This window comes from Symphalangus syndactylus, chromosome 22, assembly GCF_028878055.3.
Source record: "Symphalangus syndactylus isolate Jambi chromosome 22, NHGRI_mSymSyn1-v2.1_pri, whole genome shotgun sequence".
In the NCBI taxonomy this organism is placed as follows: domain Eukaryota; kingdom Metazoa; phylum Chordata; class Mammalia; order Primates; family Hylobatidae; genus Symphalangus; species Symphalangus syndactylus.
The window spans coordinates 30,680,994-30,697,539 of record NC_072444.2 but is presented as its reverse complement, the minus strand read 5'-3'; the positions used below and the strand labels follow the sequence as shown (position 1 = coordinate 30,697,539).

Genomic DNA, 16,546 nt, shown 5'->3' with positions numbered 1-16,546 from the left:
GAATGAATGGATGAACGAAGCACTCACCTCCTACTGGGAAACTAATGCATCATTCTTTAACAAAGCACCTACCCGGTTTTGTATACCAGCTCCACCACTTTCTGGGGTAATATTTTCTACTTGCTAAGAGTGTTCTCCAGATTAAATGAGTTAATATAAGTTAAACACCTTAGAATAGAATATTGGCCCATATCTCCCCACCCTCCCTCCCCTTGTACAAAAAAAAAAAAAAAAAAAAAGGCCTGGTGTGGTGGCTCACACCTGTAATCCCAGCACTTTGGGAGGCAGAGGCGGGCAGGTAACCTGAGGTCGGGAGTTCGAGACCAGCCTGACCAACATGGAGAAACCCCATCTCTCCTAAAAATACAAAAAATTAGCCGGGCATGGTGGTGCGCGGCTGTAGTCCCAGCTACTTGGGAGGCTGAGGTGGAAGGAAGCCGAGGCTGCAGTTAGATATGATCACGCCACTGCACTCCAGCCTGGGCGACAGAGTGAGATCCTGTCTTAAATAAAACAAAACGAAAACAGCTCAAATATCTCCGAGTTTTTTCTAAGCCTTTATTGGGCACTACTGTGGGTCAGGCTCTAGGCTTGACTTTGTAATCCCAAGAGGGGCAGAAACGGGCTGCTCTCCGGACACTCAGGATAACACGGGCGGAGAAAGCTCACTGATCACGTCGACCTAGGAAGCGACGGCACGCTGGAGAAAACGCTGGGATCAACACGCATCTGCCAGGCCCAGACGGCAGACGGGGCACTGCTGGAAAGGCCAGGAGCCTCCCCTCTCAACCTCCCACCTAAACCCATCCCTCTTTTGGAAACTTGGCAGGCAATGAGGATGGGGCCTTAATTAAGTGGACGCCCAGTATGTGTATTTCACGTGCGTTATTCCACTGGGGCCTCACCCATTATCAGGACACCAGTTCTATTTTAACCCAGCGCTGAGGCTCTGAGAGGTCAGTAACATGGCCAAGAGCTCACAACCAACGAAAGGCAGGGCTGGGATTCCAGGGCGTCTCACTCCGCCTCCCAAGCGCTGGAAAGTCGGTGGAGGGGCGTCCGCTGCTCTCTGACGCCCCCAATTGGCCGCCGAGGAAATGCGGCTGCGATGACCTGTTCAGACCCAAATGGGATGGAAGAGTGGGGATTAGCCGGGGTAGGTAGGGGTGGGGTTTGGACTCTGACTTTTTTTTTTAAAGACAGTCTGGCTCCGTAGCCCAGGCTGGAGTGCAGTGGCGCGATCTCGGCTCACTGCAACCTCCGCCTCCCGGGTTCAAGCAGTTCTGCCTCAGCCTCCCGAAGGGACTACAGGCGGGCGCCACCACGCCTGGCTAATTTTTGTATTTTTAGTAGAGACAGGGTTTCGCCATGTTGGCCAGGCTGGTCTCGAGCTCCTGACCTCAAGCGATCTGCCCGCCTCGGCCTCCCAAAGTGTCTGGATTACAGGCGTGAGCCACCGCGCCTGGCCTACCCTTGAAGACCCCACAGCCAAGGTCCGGCCCCGCTCTGCGCGGCGCTCTGGTCTTGGGGCTCGGGACTCTGTCATCCCGGGCAGGGGCTAGTTCGATCCTTGCACCCTTGCCTGGCACCGTCCCTGGAGCCTTGGCGTCCTGGCCTCTCCTCCCCGCGGGCTGGGGGTGGAGTGGCCGGGCCAGAACCAGCGCGCAAAGCAGATGGCGAGCGCCGAGGTCGGTTCGGCCCCGCAGCGCCTCAAGGCAGCAGCCACCCTGGGGAAGGTGGATGCCGGAAGGGGCGTCGCCTGCGGGTCACCCAGAGGACACCCGGCGGGGAATTCCGAGGGTGGGAGTGAGGAGAGGCAGGAGAGGCCACAGCAGAGGGAGGCCCCGCGTAGAGTTGGAACCATCGCCCGGTGCGGGCCTGACCTTCCAGGGCCGGCGACTCCTCCGCAGAGCGACCGCGCGGGGTCTCAGAGCGCGGCCCGGAGCCGCACTAGGAGCGCTGGACGGCGGGAGAGAGGCTCGGAGGACGGGTAGCTCCCAGCAAAGCGGCCTAGCGGGTAGGTACAGGGCCCTGCCCCTCGCCAGTCCTCATTGCCTGTTTTCCCTGCGCCGGGGCGCTCCAGGCGCCAGCCCTAACCCGGGCCCTAGCGGCTCCCCACTCCATGACCTCTGGACGCTCCGTCGGGTTCAGGCGCGATAGGGAGGGCGCGGGCGCCCGGGCAGAGGGGCCGCGGGAGCTCAAGCGGGGCTCCGTGCGTGCCCCAGCCGCCCGCTTGCGCTGTCGCTGCAGATGTCGGGAGCTATCTTCGGGCCCCTGGAGGGCCCGAGCTCCCTGGATGCCCTGAGCATCCACCCGCTGGTGTGCCCGCTGTGCCACGTGCAGTACGAGCGCCCGTGTCTTCTGGACTGCTTCCACGACTTCTGTGCCGGCTGCCTGCGTGGCCGCGCGACCGACGGCCGCCTCACCTGCCCGCTGTGCCAGTAAGTGTCCCAAAGTTCCCCAAAACTCCCCAGACCCCATCCCGGGGGCCCAAGGTTGGCTCTGCCCGAGCTGGGACCCAGGGGCCAGGAGAGTAAGGCTCCAACTTCAGGCAGAACGACTGGGAGATGCTGCACCCAGTCCTTAGCTCTCCTGGCCAGAAGTTGCAGGCTTCGGCCCATTTTATAGATCAGCTTAACTGAGGCCTGGAGATTGCAGTTACTGGCCCAAGACCTCCCATCAAAAGTCAGAGGGTAAGGGCGGGGCTCCAGCACTGGTCAGGACATTCGCTTGGGGGTCCTAGAAGTCTTAGGTCCACAAAACCACAGTTACAGTTATGTGGGCTCAAGGAATCCAGGAGTGGCTCTAATTTGCCCAATGCCTTGAGAAGATGCTGAGGGGCAGCTTCTGCTTTTGATACTAGGGGACCAACCCCACCGTCTGCAGGAGTGCCCAAGACTGGGCAAGGTAGGGACCAGGGCAGGGTGAGCACTGGCTGTGATATTTATAGCAGACCCCAGAGCTGTGGTGCACCCCACCTCCCAACACAGCTATTTTTAGCTCCAGCCTGGAATGTGAGGGGTGGGGGTGGGGAGCCTTGGGGAAGGGGGTGTCAGAATCTCGTGACCTGGGCTTCTCTGCAGACACCAGACGGTGGTGAAGGGTCCCAGCGGGCTCCCGCCGGTGGACCGGCTGCTGCAGTTCCTGGTGGACAGCTCAGGGGATGGCGTGGAGGCGGTGCGCTGTGCCAACTGTGACCTGGAGTGCAGCGAGCAGGCAGGGGCGGCGGGGAGGGCGGGTGAGGAGCAGAGGGTACCAGGTTGCACAGTCCCCAATGCTTGCACATGCACTGAGCATATCTTCAGAGGACGACCTGGCAGTGGATTGTCCAGCACCTCCCTAGGGCACCTTGGCCCCGAATGTGAACCCCATTATACCGGTGGGGAGACTGAGGTCCAGAACAAGGGACTTGAGCCAGTGTCCAGACAGTGGGCAGAGGCTAAGGCCATTCGATCTGGGGAGAGCTCACTGGTCCCCAATTCAGGGTGGAGTTGTGGACCTGCCCAGGAAGAGCAGTCCAGTTAGCAGGCCTGGGCCGACCCTGAAGGGCCTCTGCTACCCAAGTGGCATAGAAGCAGCTATAGCCCAGGGGAGGTGGGGACAGCATGCGGTTCCCTCTGGGCTGTAAAGGGCACGAGGGACTCTGGCCTGCGGAGGCCAGGAAAAGTATCGGGAATCCCAGGAGGATGGCCCGACTGGGGCAAAATCTCCAGCGTTCTGGGCAAGTGCTGAGCAATGTGTGACCCAGAGGTACAGAGAGGATTAGCAGGAGGTAGGGACTGCAGGTAGGGCCTGTTATGTCAGCCATTGCATGTGTCCATACCAGGGCTGCAAGCCAAGCCCTGGACTCCCAGCCCTGGGTCTGGCTTGGAGAGGAGAACCTTAAAGCCCTCACTGCTCTTCCCCTCCCCACGCCCCCAAGTGTGACTCCAGATGGCCAGGGTGTACACCACCTTTTGGCCACTGTTGAGTGTGCCAAGGGGGCCGTGAGAGGCCTTCACACCCCTTTTGCTGCAGGTTAAAAATATATATATATATATTTTTTTTTGAGACGGATTCTTGCTTTATCGCCCAGGCTGGAGTGCAGTGGCGCCAACTTGACACACAGCAACCTCCGCCTCCCGGGTTCAAGTGATTCTTCTGCCTTAGCCTCCCGAGGAGCTGGGGCTCCAGGCTCCCGCCACCATGCCCGGCTAATTTTTGTATTTTTATTAGAGACAGGGTTTGGCCATGTTGGCCAGGCTGGTCTCGAGTTCCTGACCTCAGGTGATCCGCCCGCCTTGGCCTCCCAAATTGTTGGGACTACAGGCGTGAGCCACTGCGCCCGGTCTCGGTAAAATGTTTTATAAAAGCAGCTTCTGCCCTCTCCCCCCGTCCCCCACCCACCTCCACGGACCTACTCACCCTGCCTCTTAGCCGCAGTGCCCTCACCTGTAAAGCGGGTATATCAGAGCGCCAAGTGCCTGGATTACTGGAAAGGGCTGCGTTTAGCCGCGCACCCGGCCACGGCTGGGAGAAACACGCGCAGTGATACGCGGAGGCTGCGGTTCCCGCGCTGGCCGCGGTCGGGCTCTGGCGCTCCTGAGCCCGCGCTCGGCCCGCAGGACGTGGAGACCACGTACTTCTGCAACACGTGCGGACAGCCCCTGTGCGCGCGCTGCCGCGACGAGACGCACCGAGCACGCATGTTTGCGCGCCACGACATCGTGGCCCTGGGTCAGCGAAGCCGCGACGCGCCCCAGAAGTGCAGTGAGTGAGGCTTGCGGGGCCGGGGACTTGGGGATGGGGGCGGGGCGGGCACTGCCCGGAGCCCTCACCACCGCCCGCCGACCCCGCAGCGCTGCACGCAGAGCCCTACCTCTTGTTCTCAACCGACAAGAAGTTGCTGTTGTGCATCCGCTGCTTCCGCGACATGCAGGGGTGCGTAGAGGGGGCTCGAGGGGAGGGGGCTGGGGGCGGCCGGAGCGGGCCTCACCCGCCGCCTTCTGCAGGGAGAGCCGGGCGCACTGCGTGGACCTGGAATCGGCTTACGTGCAGGGCTGCGAGCGGCTGGAGCAGGCGGTGCTGGTGAGCGCAGGGGCCTGGCGCGCGGGGCCGCGCGGCGGCGCTCGCGAGCCTGACCACGCCTTGTCCCCAGGCCGTGAAGGCCCTGCAGACGGCCACGCGGGAGGCCATCGCGCTGCTGCAGGCCATGGTGGAGGAGGTGCGGCACAGCGCCGCGGAGGAGGAGGACGCTATCCACGCCCTCTTCGGCAGCATGCAGGTGAGGGGTGGGGGTTGGGGGATAAACGACCCAGCCGGGAACTGGTGACACAGGGCTGGTCCCTTGCCCTTCTGGATTTCCAGTGTAGTGGGGCAGCAGGCATGGCACCAAGCACTCTCCTGGAGTTGCTAGGAGAGCTGAGAGGGGAAACCAGGGCCTGCCCCAGGCTGGTGGTGAGGATGTGAGGTGGTCAGGAAAGACTTCCCTGGGAAGGTGACATTTAAGGTGAGGGGACCCAAGCCCTCAGGCAGTGGATGCAGGGCTGGTAGGTTGGAGAGATACCTAGCGTAACCAGCAGGTGGCTGGGGTCCGGGGGGGTAGGCATGGTGGGAGATGGCAGGGCTGGGGCGAAAATCAAGAACATGCTCGCCATCTCTCCCAGGACAGGCTGGCAGAGAGGAAAGCGCTGCTGCTGCAGGCTGTGCAGAGGTGAGTTGGGGGGAGGGGGGCTTGCTTCCCTTACCCCTTGGCCTCCATGCCCTCAGCTCAGAGCCTGGGCAGGCCCTGCCCCACCCTGAGGAGCAAGACATCCGAATGTCCTCCCAGCTAAGGAGGGCAGCATGGCTCAGGGTGCAGAGAAGGGGTTCAGGGATGGACATGCGAAGCTGGCGGGGGGAATGGAACTGCCCAGCCCTGCTCATGGCCCCCTGGAGACCAGGCAGCCCCCCTCCCCCAGCCAATATGAGGAGAAGGACAAGGCCTTCAAGGAGCAGCTCTCTCACTTGGCCACCTTGCTGCCCACGCTGCAGGTACAGAGAGCTGGGGGTGCGGGTGGGTCCCTCCTCCCCGGCCAGCACTGAGCAGCGTCCCCTCCCCCAGGTCCACCTGGTCATCTGCTCCTCCTTCCTCAGCTTGGCCAACAAGGCTGAGTTCCTGGACCTGGGCTATGTGAGTCTCCTCTGCTCCTGCAGGTGCCCCCTCCCCTCCAGGAGCCCACCCTGCAGACCAAAGCCACCAACTCAGGGCTGGGCAGTCTGTCACCTGGAGCCTGGACCGGGGGTCTCGGGGCTGACCCCCTCCCAACTCCATCATCTGCAAACATGTTAGGGCTACTGTTACAAGGACAGTGAAGCCAGGAAGGGGGCATGAGCCTCTGGTCCCCCATGGGGCGGAGTGACCACTGGAGTCCAGCCACCCCCTCTCCTGTGGATTTGGGGATGGGGTGGGGGTTTGTCCGGGTGAGTCCCAGAAGAGGGCTGGCGCCACTAAGGGACACCAAGTCAAGTGCCAAAGACAGATGTGCTCCGCCTCCATCTCCCCTCTTCCTGCCCCCGGCTGCCACACCTCCACCGGCCTGAGGCCCTCCTCGCTGCCACAGGAGCTGATGGAGAGGCTGCAGGGCATCGTCACACGGCCGCACCACCTGAGGCCTTTGCAGAGCAGCAAGGTGTGCAGTGGCCTGGGTGGGCCAGGGTGGGGTCCCCGCAGGGCAGTGGAGGCCACCTTATGACCCCATCCCACTGCCCAGATTGCCAGTGACCACCGAGCTGAATTTGCGCGCTGCCTGGAGCCGCTGCTGCTGCTGGGGCCACGTCGGGTGGCAGCTGCTACAAGTGGTGCTAACACGTGAGCAGCAACTGGGGAGGCCAGGCACAAGGTCCCCGACACTGGGGTGTGGGGGAGGGTGGGCGCTGAGGGGCCAGATCGCCAGGGAAAAGCCAGGTGCCACCCTTCCTTCCTCCGTCCTTAGCTCGCCACCCTCCCAGCAGAGTGTCTGGGCACAGGGGATGGCCAGGGTGAGTCCACTAAGTAAGGGAGCAGGAAGCCCTGGACCTGAAGTCCGTGGCAGACCTGGCTCAGAGCTCGGCTAAAGGAGGAGGGGAGGACTCAGGCCACAGGCCACCAACTGCCACTGCAGCCTCCCCTGGGGTGGGGCGCCTGGGGCTGGGCTGACTGCCACCTAGGTGGCCTGAAGTCAGGGGGCCTGATTCCTGGACTCATCTGGGGATGAGTTAGGAGAAATGCTGAAACAGCATGTGTGTGCCCAGGGGCCCCAAAGACCAAGAGAGACTGGGCCTACGCTTCCTCTGTCCAGCATAGAAGCAAACACACCACTCACTCGGTCCTAGCCCCGGCTGCATTCCAATGGACTTGCTCTTGGCCCCACACCCTGGAACCCACTCCAGGGACTTAGAAAATAGATGTGGATGTCCGGGTGAGGCCTTGCCTCAGGCTTTTCAGAGCTCCTGGTGGCCCTGCTGTGCTCCAGGTGGTGGAGAGGGCTGTGAGATCCCCGAGCAGTCCAGGGGGCTGCCCTGGGAGGCTGGGGGAGGGGCAGACTTCCCCACCCCCTTGCATCCACACTGGCTCTCTCCCCAGGCTGGCAGGGGGCTTAGGCCCCAAGGTGCTGATGGGGCCCCACTGCCCCTCCCCAGTAGGAAAGATTTCGGGGTCACCCGTCCAAAAGCCCACGCTGCACCGGTCCATCAGCACCAAGGTGCTGCTGGCAGAGGGTGAGAACATGCCCTTCACAGAGCACTGCCGCCACTACGAGGACTCCTACCGGGTGAGGGGGCAGGGATCTGCGGTGGGGGGAAATGTCCTAACCCACTCCTCACCAAGGTACGCTCAGGGAAATCGAGTTGTCCCAGCTGCTGAACCTGGGAGCCATTCCTCCACCGAAGCCCTGGCAGTAAAAACAGCCTAGGGTGATCCACGCTCTCACACAGCCTCTGTGCAGCACCTGCAGGCGGAGATGCAGAGCCTAAAGGACCAGGTACAGGAGCTGCACCGAGACCTCACCAAGCACCACTCGCTCATCAAGGCGGAGATCATGGGAGACGTCCTGCGCAAGTCCCTGCAACTGGACGTGCAGATCGCCTCGGAGCACGCCTCCTTAGAGGGCATGAGGGTCGTCTTCCAGGAGGTAACCCTCCCAAGGACTCTAACTCCAGCCCCACCTGTCAGGGGACACCTGGGCTACCCCAAGACAGTAAGGGGGGAAAGAGGACCTGGCCTGTGCCCCACGGGACCCTCATGTGGCAGGGTCTGGAACCTGGGAGTCTTTGCTGCTTGGAACCACGTGGACCTGGCTGGGGGGTGCTTTGTCGATCCAAGTGGCTAGAGATAGCAATGCCACCACTGTAAATTCCAGCTCACTACCACATCCAACGTCCAGCTTTTCTCTTTCAGATTTGGGAGGAATCCTATCAGCGAGTGGCTAATGAGCAGGAGATTTATGAAGGTTCCAGGCAGTTGGCTGCTGAATGAACCCCCTGTCCCCGAGCTAACCCACATGCTAGCAGAGGAGGACGTCAGAGTTGGCCACTAACCAGATGCAAATCCCCACATTTCCCCTTAGCACTTGACCGTACCTCCCAGCTGCTAACTGGCCTCAAATGATGCGTGTGAGGTCAGGATTCATCGAGTACAATGCCCCCACCAAGTGCCTCCCTCTTTAATTAGAGGTCATCATGGAAATGGTCGGGATATTTACATGGTGCCTGGCTTGAGTAAAAACCTGAAGTCAGGTGCTTCAGGATTAAGACCCCATGCTCTGGCCTTGGCCCCACAGCCCAGCTCCATGACCTTCTCCAGCTGAGGCAGGAGAATGCCTACCTGACCACCATCACCAAGCAGATCACGCCCTACGTCTGCTCCATTGCCAAGGTGAAGGAGCGGCTGGAGCCCAGGTGAGGCCAAGGGGTGTTCCCAGGGCCACTGAGACTCTTCAGAATGTGCATGGGGTCTGGGTGCGGTGGCTCAAGCCTGTAATCCTAGCACTTTGGGAGGCTGAGGTGGGCGGATCACCTGAGGTCAGCAGTTCCAGACCAGCCTGGCCAACATGGTGGAACCCCCATCTCTACTAAAAATACAAAAATCAAGCCATGAATGGTGGCTCATGCCTGTAATCCCAGCTACTGGGGAGGCTGAGGCACGAGAATCGCTTGAACCTGGGAGGTAGAGGCAGACGTTGCAGTGAGCTGAGATCACACCACTGCATTACAGCCTGGGCGACACAGTGAGACCTTGTCTCAAAAAAAAAAAAAAAATGCTGGGAAAGGTGCCACACCCACAGGACCCTGTTCAGGGAAGTCAGCTGGCCAGGTCATGAGGGTTCAGTTGGGGTATCTGGGCGGATCAGGTGCCGGACATTTGCAAAAGCGTGGTCACAGTGAGTGGGCTGCTCTGAGTTTCTGCTTTTAGGCTCAGAGTTGGTCCCTCCAACCCTGAGGAGTAGGTCAAAGCAGAAGGCACTTCCTAAGGGTGTCACGAGGGTCCTGCTGGGCTGATCCAGGCAGCAGGACGTGGAGGAGAGGGCAGGAACTTCATCAATGTAAGACAAGCCAAGTCTGTGCAGGGTCCTGACCAGGCTCTCTCAGAACTGTACTCAGGTTCCAGTGGCAAAGGGATCTTGGTGGCAAGTCTTCGCTGTTCCCATCTCTGAGTCGCTGGGCCCCAGGGTAGACTGGTTGCCCTGTAGGTCTAGGGAATGGCTGGAGCCTGGGCTCTCCCTTCACCACCCTTGTGGTGAAGTGCCTGTCAGGTTTTGGGGGAGCCCACTTCCTGATAACTTCTTAAGAGTGCAAAGGAGGTGCGTGTTTGGGATGGCATGGGTCTGACAATGTCGCCATTCTAGCTTCGCACTTGACAGCTTAACTGGGTATCAAATTCTAGGTAGGAAATTCTAGATTGGAAAGATTCTCCTTCAAAGGCATCGCTCTCTCGCTCTCTTATCTTCTAGCTTCCATGGTTGTTGTTCATGAAGTCTAAAGGCACTCAGACTCCTAACCCTTGTAATGCGACCTACTAATTCTCTGTGGAAACTTGTAGAATCTTCTCTTTGCTCCGAGTGTTCTGAGATTTCACTTTGGTGAGAGTCTATTTCCATCCATTAGGTTGGATACTGGCAGACTCTTTCAATCTGAAAATTCATGGTCTTCAGTTTTGGCAAATTTTTTTTTCTTTTTGAGATGGAGTCTCGCTCTGTCGCCGAGGCTGGAGTGCAGTGGCGCGATCTTGGCTCACTGCAACCTCCGCCTCCCGGGTTCAACTGATTCTCCTGCCTCAGCCTCCCAAGTAGCTGGGATTACAGGTGCGTGCCAACATGCCTGGCTAATTTTTGTATTTTTAGTAGAGATGGAGTTTTGCCAAGTTGGCCAGGCTGGAATATTTCTTTTCTTTTTTTTTTTTTTTTTTTTGAGACAGAGTCTCGCTCTGTTACCAGGCTGGAGTGCAGTGGCATGATCTCGGCTCACTGCAACCTCCGCCCCCTGGGTTCAAGCCATTCTCCTGCCTCAGCCTCCCAAGTAGCTGGGACTACAGATGTGCACCACCACACCTGGCTAATTTTTTGTATTTTAGTAGAGACGGAGGTTTCACCGTGTTGGCCAGGATGGTCTCGATTACCTGACCTCGTGATCTGCCCGCCTCACCCTCCCAAAGTGCTGGGATTATAGGCATGAGCCACCCCACCCGGCCTCTTTTTCAATTTGTTGATTTCTTCACTTTCTTTTTTTGGAATTCCTATTGTTGGATATTGGCTCCCCTGGGCTGGCCGTCTAATACACCTTTTCTGTCCTATTTCCTTTTTTTTTTTTTTGGATGGAGTTTCACTTTTGTTGCCCAGGCTGGAGTGCAATGACGCGATCTTGGCTAACCACAACCTCCGCCTACTTGGTTCAAGCCATTCTCCTGCCTCAGCCTGCCGAGTGGGTGGGATTACAGGCATGTGCCACCACGCCTGGCTAATTTTGTATTTTTAGTGGAGACGGGGTTTCTCCATGTTGGTCAGGCTGGTCTTGAACTCCTGATCTCAGGTGATCTGCCCGCCTCAGCCTCCCAAAGTGCTGGGATTACAGGCGTGAGCCACCACGCCTGGCCCTTTTTTTTTTTTTTTTTTTGAGATGGGGTCTTGCCATGTTGCCAAAGCTGGTTTTGAAATTCCTGGGCTCAAGTGATCCTCCCACCTCAGCCTCCCAAAGTGCTGGGATGACAGGCGTGAGCCACCGTGCCAAGCCTCTTTATCTTCCATTAAGTAGTTCATTTCTGCTATCTTGTTTTGCATTTCCAACAGCTCTTTCTGTACCCCGTTTCTTTTGATGACATCCTGTTGTTTCATGGACACAATATCTTACCCCTCTGAGGCCAATAGTTTATTTTTTCCTTTTGGAAATTTTCTCCCTGAAGTGTTTCCTCCCAATTGCTTTTTGCTTGTGAAGGTCTTTGTTTGAGACAGTCTCACTCTGTCACCCAGGCTGGAGTGCAATGGTGCCATTTCAGCTCTCACTGCAGCCTCCACCTCCCAGGTTCAATCGATTCTCCTGCCTCAGCCTCCAGAGTAGCTGGGATTACAGGTGTGCGCCACCACACCCTCTAAGCTTGTGTAGGTTTCTATCTTCCAGGCTGAAGGTTTTTCTCAGATGTCAGGTCACCCTTGAGTATCTGCTCATATAGGGAGTGGGGCAGCGCTAGAGCCATGAGGCAGATTGGAAGCTCTGAGCACAAGGGTGGTACTTCCTTGGAGGGGATCAGGGTGGGTGGGCTCTTGCTTTTATGGAATGCCCCAAGGTCAGTTTTAGATCCCTTTCCAGTCCTTCCTGGGAGGTCTGTCTGTGGAGCATCTGTATGCACACTGGGTTTTCTGGTTTCAATATAGTTCTCGTGTGTGTGTGGTGCCCTCTCAGAACTAACCCCTCAGCCTTCGGCTGCAGCAGGAGAGGGATCTTGGCAGTCACCTGGAAGACTGGAAGGGGACATGAAGGGGGCTTCTGGGTGGGGACAGTGTCCTGGGTGCTACCCACACGGGCTTGTTCACACCATGAATGTACCAAGCCATATTCTGCCTCTGCAGAAATAAGCTGAGGCTGGAGCCCAACTCCTGGAGGTTTGGGGCAAGGTGGGGCCGGCTCTGCTCCTCTTCAGAGCAGCCACTTTGTGGATGACTGCAGTTGCTCCCTCGACCCACTTCACTCCAGGTCTGCGAGTCCATTCATCCACCAAGTCTGCTCTTGCTCCAGTCGCAGCGAGCCCTCCCGTAGGTCCAGGCCACCTCCCTTGGCCTCTCAGCAGCACTCATGAGCATCACCATATTCATCTTTTTTTTTTTTTTCTGAGACCGAGTCTCACTTTGTCACCCAAGCTGGAGTGCAGTGGCGCGATCTTCTCTCACTGCAACCTCCACCTGCCGGGTTCAAGCGATTCTCCTGTCTCGCCCTCCTGAGTAGCTGGGACTACAGGCATGTGCCACCACACCCGGCTGATTTTTTTTTTTAGTTTTTAGTAGAGACGGGGTTTCACCATGTTAGCCAGGATGGTCTCAATCTCCTGACCTCGTGATCCGCCCACCTTGGCCTCCCAAAGTGCTGGGATTACAGGCGTGAGCCACCACACCGGGCTTTATTTATTTATTTACTTTTTAAAGACAGGGTCTTGCTCTGCTGTCCAGGCTGGAGTGCAGTGGCTCAATCACCGCTCACTGCAGCCTCGATCTCCCAGGCTCAATCAATCCTCCCACCTCAGCCTCCTGGGTAGCTGTGACTATAGGCATGTGCCACCATGCCCGGCTAATTTTTATAGTTTTTGTAGAGATGGGGTTGTGCTATGTTGCCAAGGCTGGTCTCAAACTCCTGGGCTAAGTGATCCTCCCACCTCAGCCTTCCAAAATGCTGGGATTATAGGCGTGACCATGCCTAGCCATGCCGCGCTCCCATGCTCCCACCAGCCTCCAGCCATTCCTTCCTGGTCTCTGGCTGGCTCTGCCTCCTCAGCTCAGTGCCCAGATATGTTTTTCCCCAGGGATCAGCCTTAGGCATTCTCCACAGCCTATGCTCCTTGGGAGACCTCATCCAGTCCCTGGCTTTAAAACCCCATCATGATGCAGACCCCCAGCTCCTGCTTCAGCACAGTGCTCACCAGAGCTCCAGATTCATCTCCCACTGCCCCCCTTCCTGGACAGCCCTACCTGGATGTCTACAGGCACCGCGAGTTCAGCGGTGGCCAGAATGCTGGACGTCCTCCAGCAGACATGCATTTCCCATCTCCCCATCTCAGTGAATAGCACCACATTCACTCAGGTGAAAAGCCTGGGAGAAAGCCTGGATTCCTTTCACCCACTTCATTTCCAACCCACCCCCAAGTCCTGCTGGCTCTACTGTCCCTGCCTCAATCTACCCGCTTTGGTCTCTGTTGCTCCCCTGAATCCAAATCATCATGGCCAACCCTCCTACCCCTCCAGCCGCCATGAAGCCAGGAGTCCTTTAGAAGCCTACAATTCCCATCACAGCGGGGCTGGACAGCTCTCTTGGGGACCTTCCCTGTGTACCTGTGACCGTGTCCGCCCCTCATAACACCCTGGTCACAGTGCCCTTTCAGTTCCCCAAAAAAGCTAGACTGGTCCAACTTCTGGGCCTCTGCCTGGAGTATTCACAGACCCTCAGTCGGGCCCCAGCTTGGATGAATGTCAGCAGAGGCCTTCCCCACTCCACCTGGATTAAAGCAGGTCTGCCTGGCGCCCTGCACCACACACCCTTCCCTCCCTCAGCGTGTCTGCCCCGACCAGCACACGGCTTCCATGATGGCAGGGCCTGGCCTCTCCTGCACACTATGCAGGCCTGGCCCTTGCCAACCACTGGACCTTAGTAAATATTTGAGGAGCAAAAGAATGAAATGCTAGATGGGTGCCTGAGTGGTGGCAGAGTTTGGTTCTGAGGTTTCTGAGCTTAAGGCCATGCAGCAGCTGGCTCTGTTCCCTTGAGATTCTGGTGCCCACTCTCTTGCCAGGTTTCAGGCACCCGTGGATGAGCAGTCAGACAGTCTACAAAACACGCACAACGACAGCAGGAACAGCGCAGCCTCAGCCAGGTAAAGCAAGTCTCTGCACTGGAGAGTGTGCACGCGATGTGGCTTCTGAGGCCAACAGGACAAAGGAAACTCCAGGCTTTTCCCCTTTGGCCCCAGCTCTGGGGGCCTGGCTGGGCCTCTTTGTAAAACAAGGGGTCAGAGAGGCTCTCAGCCCGGATGAGTAACTTACAAATGACCTCATAGATAAAACAGGTGTTACTTTGATAGACAAGACCCCATTTTACCATTATAAACAGCCGTGGCTGCTGCCTGCATCCACTTTCACCACTGGGAGCTGCACGTGCTTATGCTAGGGGACTCGGGTCACTGAAATGAGAAAGTGACCGAGGACTGTTCCCCGGAGCCACAGCGTGTGCCCCAATACCTGCCAGAGGAAGAGACGGCTGTGCAGTAACACCTACGACACAGTCACAGGCTGATCTTTGTGTATTTTGCTTTCAGGAAAACGTACTCAGTCACAGGGCAGAGGACAGCACTGTAGAATCAGAACCGAAAGAGCCTAGGGGTGTGCAGAGGGTTGCTAAGTGGCCAGAGTCACAGCGTGGCTGGTGACAGAGCAGTCTGGCCCCAGCCTCCCCTGCACAGCCGCCATTTATTAGCTCAGATGCTTCCAAATTCAAAATGCAATGTCACCAGAAACCACTGGCACAGCCTGATGGTTCAGCAACTCACAGCCATCCCCTGGGGACGGGCTCCTACTCAGAAGTAGACAAGACCCTTTTGGAGACAGAGCCTTCCTGGTTCTCACTCACTCAGGCCTTCCAGGAAGACGTTCCATTCTGAGAGCTTTGGCCCGAGTGGATTTTAGTGCAGGGATACGGTGAAATGGGGGAGTGGGCTGGGCTTACATGAGGCTGTCCCTTTAGGAATAATCCAGGAAGTGTCCCGGAAAAGAGAGAGAAGACATCAGAACCTAAAGGAAACAGCTGGGCTCCAAACAGCCTCTCGGAAGAGCCTCTACTGAAAAATAAGGATCATCACAGATCCAAACAGAAAAATGGGGGCGATGTCCCCACATGGAGGGAACACCCGACTTAGCAAATGGGACCAGTCCCCAGGGTCAGACTCTTAGAGCAGGCACAAGACTGGGACACTGGAGAGAAGGTTGTTCCCATGATGGTTTATTTTTTGAGACGGAGTTTCGCTCTTTGTTGCCCAGGCGGGAGTGTAATGGTGCGATCTCGGCTTACCACAACCTCTGCCTCCTGGGTTCAAGCAATTCTCCTGTCTCAGCCTCCCGAGTAGCTGAAATTACAGGCGCCTGCCACCACGCCCGGCTAATTTTTTGTATTTTTAGTAGAGATGGGGTTTCACTATGTTGGCCAGGCTGGTCTCAAACTCCAGACCTCAGGTGATCCACCTGCCTCAGCCTCCCAAAGTGCTGGGATTACAGGGGTGAGTCACCGTGCCTGGCCAATGTTTTTTTTTTTTTTTATAAGACAGAATTTCACTCTTTGTTGCCCAGGCTGCAATGGCGCAATCTCTGGCTCACCGCAACCTCCATCTCCCGGGTTCAAGCGATTCTCCTGCCTCAGCCTCCCGAGTAGCTGGGATTACAGGCATGCGCCACCACACCCGGCTAATGTTTTGTATCTTTAGTAGAGGGGGTTTCTCCATGTTGGTGAGGCTGGTCTCTAACTCCCAACCTCAGGTGATCCACCCACCTCGGCCTTCCAAAATGCTGGGATTACAGGGGTGAGCCACCGTGCCAGGCCAGTTATTTCTTTAAAAGGTAATCATTTCTCAATAGTAAAACCCAGAAGCTCTGACAGGCCATAATTTCAGATCCTTTGGCTTGGGCAGTTTTGATTTTCCCCGTGTTTGCATGGCATGAAGTCTTCATCCTTGTCACAGTAGCTTGGGATGACTCCCAGTCCACATGGAAAACATCAGGGAGTGACAATCCAGCAAGAAATCCCTCGCTAGTTCCACACGTACGCACCGAGCATGTGTGTGCCAGGCCCTGTGCTGGGCAGAGTGTGGTCTGTCAGGTATGCCAGTTTTACGTACCAAGACTCCACCACTGAGTAGCACCTGCCCTGTCGCGAAGGAATCCAGTATCTCCGGAATTACAGTCCCACTGTTAACCTGGTGCTACTGGAAAGTTCCACCCAGTAATCTGAGCAGTGACTCATGGAAGGATGAGGAACCTTTGCTCCAGCCTCTCTCCCTTTCCAGCAAGGGCAGAGCTCCTAAAGCCAGGGGTTAGCACCTGGCCAGCTTATGTGGCAGATGGTCTCAGTCTCAGCTTCGCTGCTTTCCCAAACTCCTGCAGCCTTCCTGAGTCCGCCTTCCGTTGATAGCAAAGCACTGGGTGACAGCAACCTTTTTTCTAGTAGTTTTTTCCCAGTTTTCCATTTCTCCACAGTACCCTTTTCATTTAGAGGAGCTTAATAAATGCTTTTTAAAAAGTAACCCACGTGACCGAAAATTTTAAAAGTTTTTGTGGGGAAATGATGCCCAGATAGTCACATTTAAGCA

At 57.2% G+C, this 16,546-nt stretch overlaps 1 protein-coding gene and 1 long non-coding RNA gene across 5 annotated transcripts; one reads left to right on the top strand and one right to left on the bottom strand.

The window, feature by feature from the left end:
* Positions 1-529: 529 nt before the first annotated feature.
* On the bottom strand, positions 530-5,091 carry LOC129472496 (uncharacterized). 3 transcript variants are annotated; one of them, XR_010118968.1, is made up of 5 exons: positions 4,859-5,091; positions 4,432-4,624; positions 3,068-3,198; positions 906-1,113; positions 530-682 (listed from the first exon to the last, which is right to left on the bottom strand). It is a non-coding gene; the product is annotated as an uncharacterized lncRNA (long non-coding RNA). The 3 variants fall into 3 exon arrangements; XR_008653959.2 differs by having other exon boundaries at positions 4,405-4,471; positions 4,859-5,090; XR_010118969.1 differs by lacking the exon at positions 4,432-4,624 and adding an exon at positions 4,405-4,431 and having other exon boundaries at positions 4,859-5,089.
* On the top strand, positions 1,813-16,480 carry RNF207 (ring finger protein 207). Of its 2 annotated transcripts, XM_055262165.2 has the most exons (18): positions 1,813-2,017; positions 2,251-2,441; positions 3,084-3,216; positions 4,605-4,749; positions 4,839-4,920; positions 4,992-5,067; positions 5,138-5,263; positions 5,646-5,692; positions 5,940-6,012; positions 6,083-6,151; positions 6,582-6,650; positions 6,732-6,829; positions 7,583-7,769; positions 7,944-8,129; positions 8,396-8,447; positions 8,778-8,895; positions 13,985-14,065; positions 14,932-16,480. In XM_055262165.2, the coding sequence occupies exons 2-18, from the start codon at positions 2,251-2,253 to the stop codon at positions 15,101-15,103; spliced, it is 1,905 nt and encodes a 634-aa protein (XP_055118140.1). In that variant the 5' UTR covers positions 1,813-2,017; the 3' UTR covers positions 15,104-16,480. The 2 variants fall into 2 exon arrangements, with proteins under 2 accessions (XP_055118140.1, XP_055118141.1); XM_055262166.1 differs by lacking the exons at positions 1,813-2,017; positions 4,839-4,920; positions 4,992-5,067; positions 5,940-6,012 and having other exon boundaries at positions 2,026-2,441.
* The last annotated feature ends 66 nt before the right edge of the window (positions 16,481-16,546 follow it).

Coding starts and splice junctions, on each gene's coding strand:
- RNF207 (XM_055262165.2), top strand. CDS start 2,251: ATGTCGGGAGCTATCTTCGGGCCCCTGGAGGGCCCGAGCTCCCTGGAT. Junction 8,448..8,777: donor TGAGCAGGAGATTTATGAAG/GTTCCAGGCAGT, acceptor TTGGCCCCACAG/CCCAGCTCCATGACCTTCTC. Junction 8,896..13,984: donor AAGGAGCGGCTGGAGCCCAG/GTGAGGCCAAGG, acceptor CTCTCTTGCCAG/GTTTCAGGCACCCGTGGATG.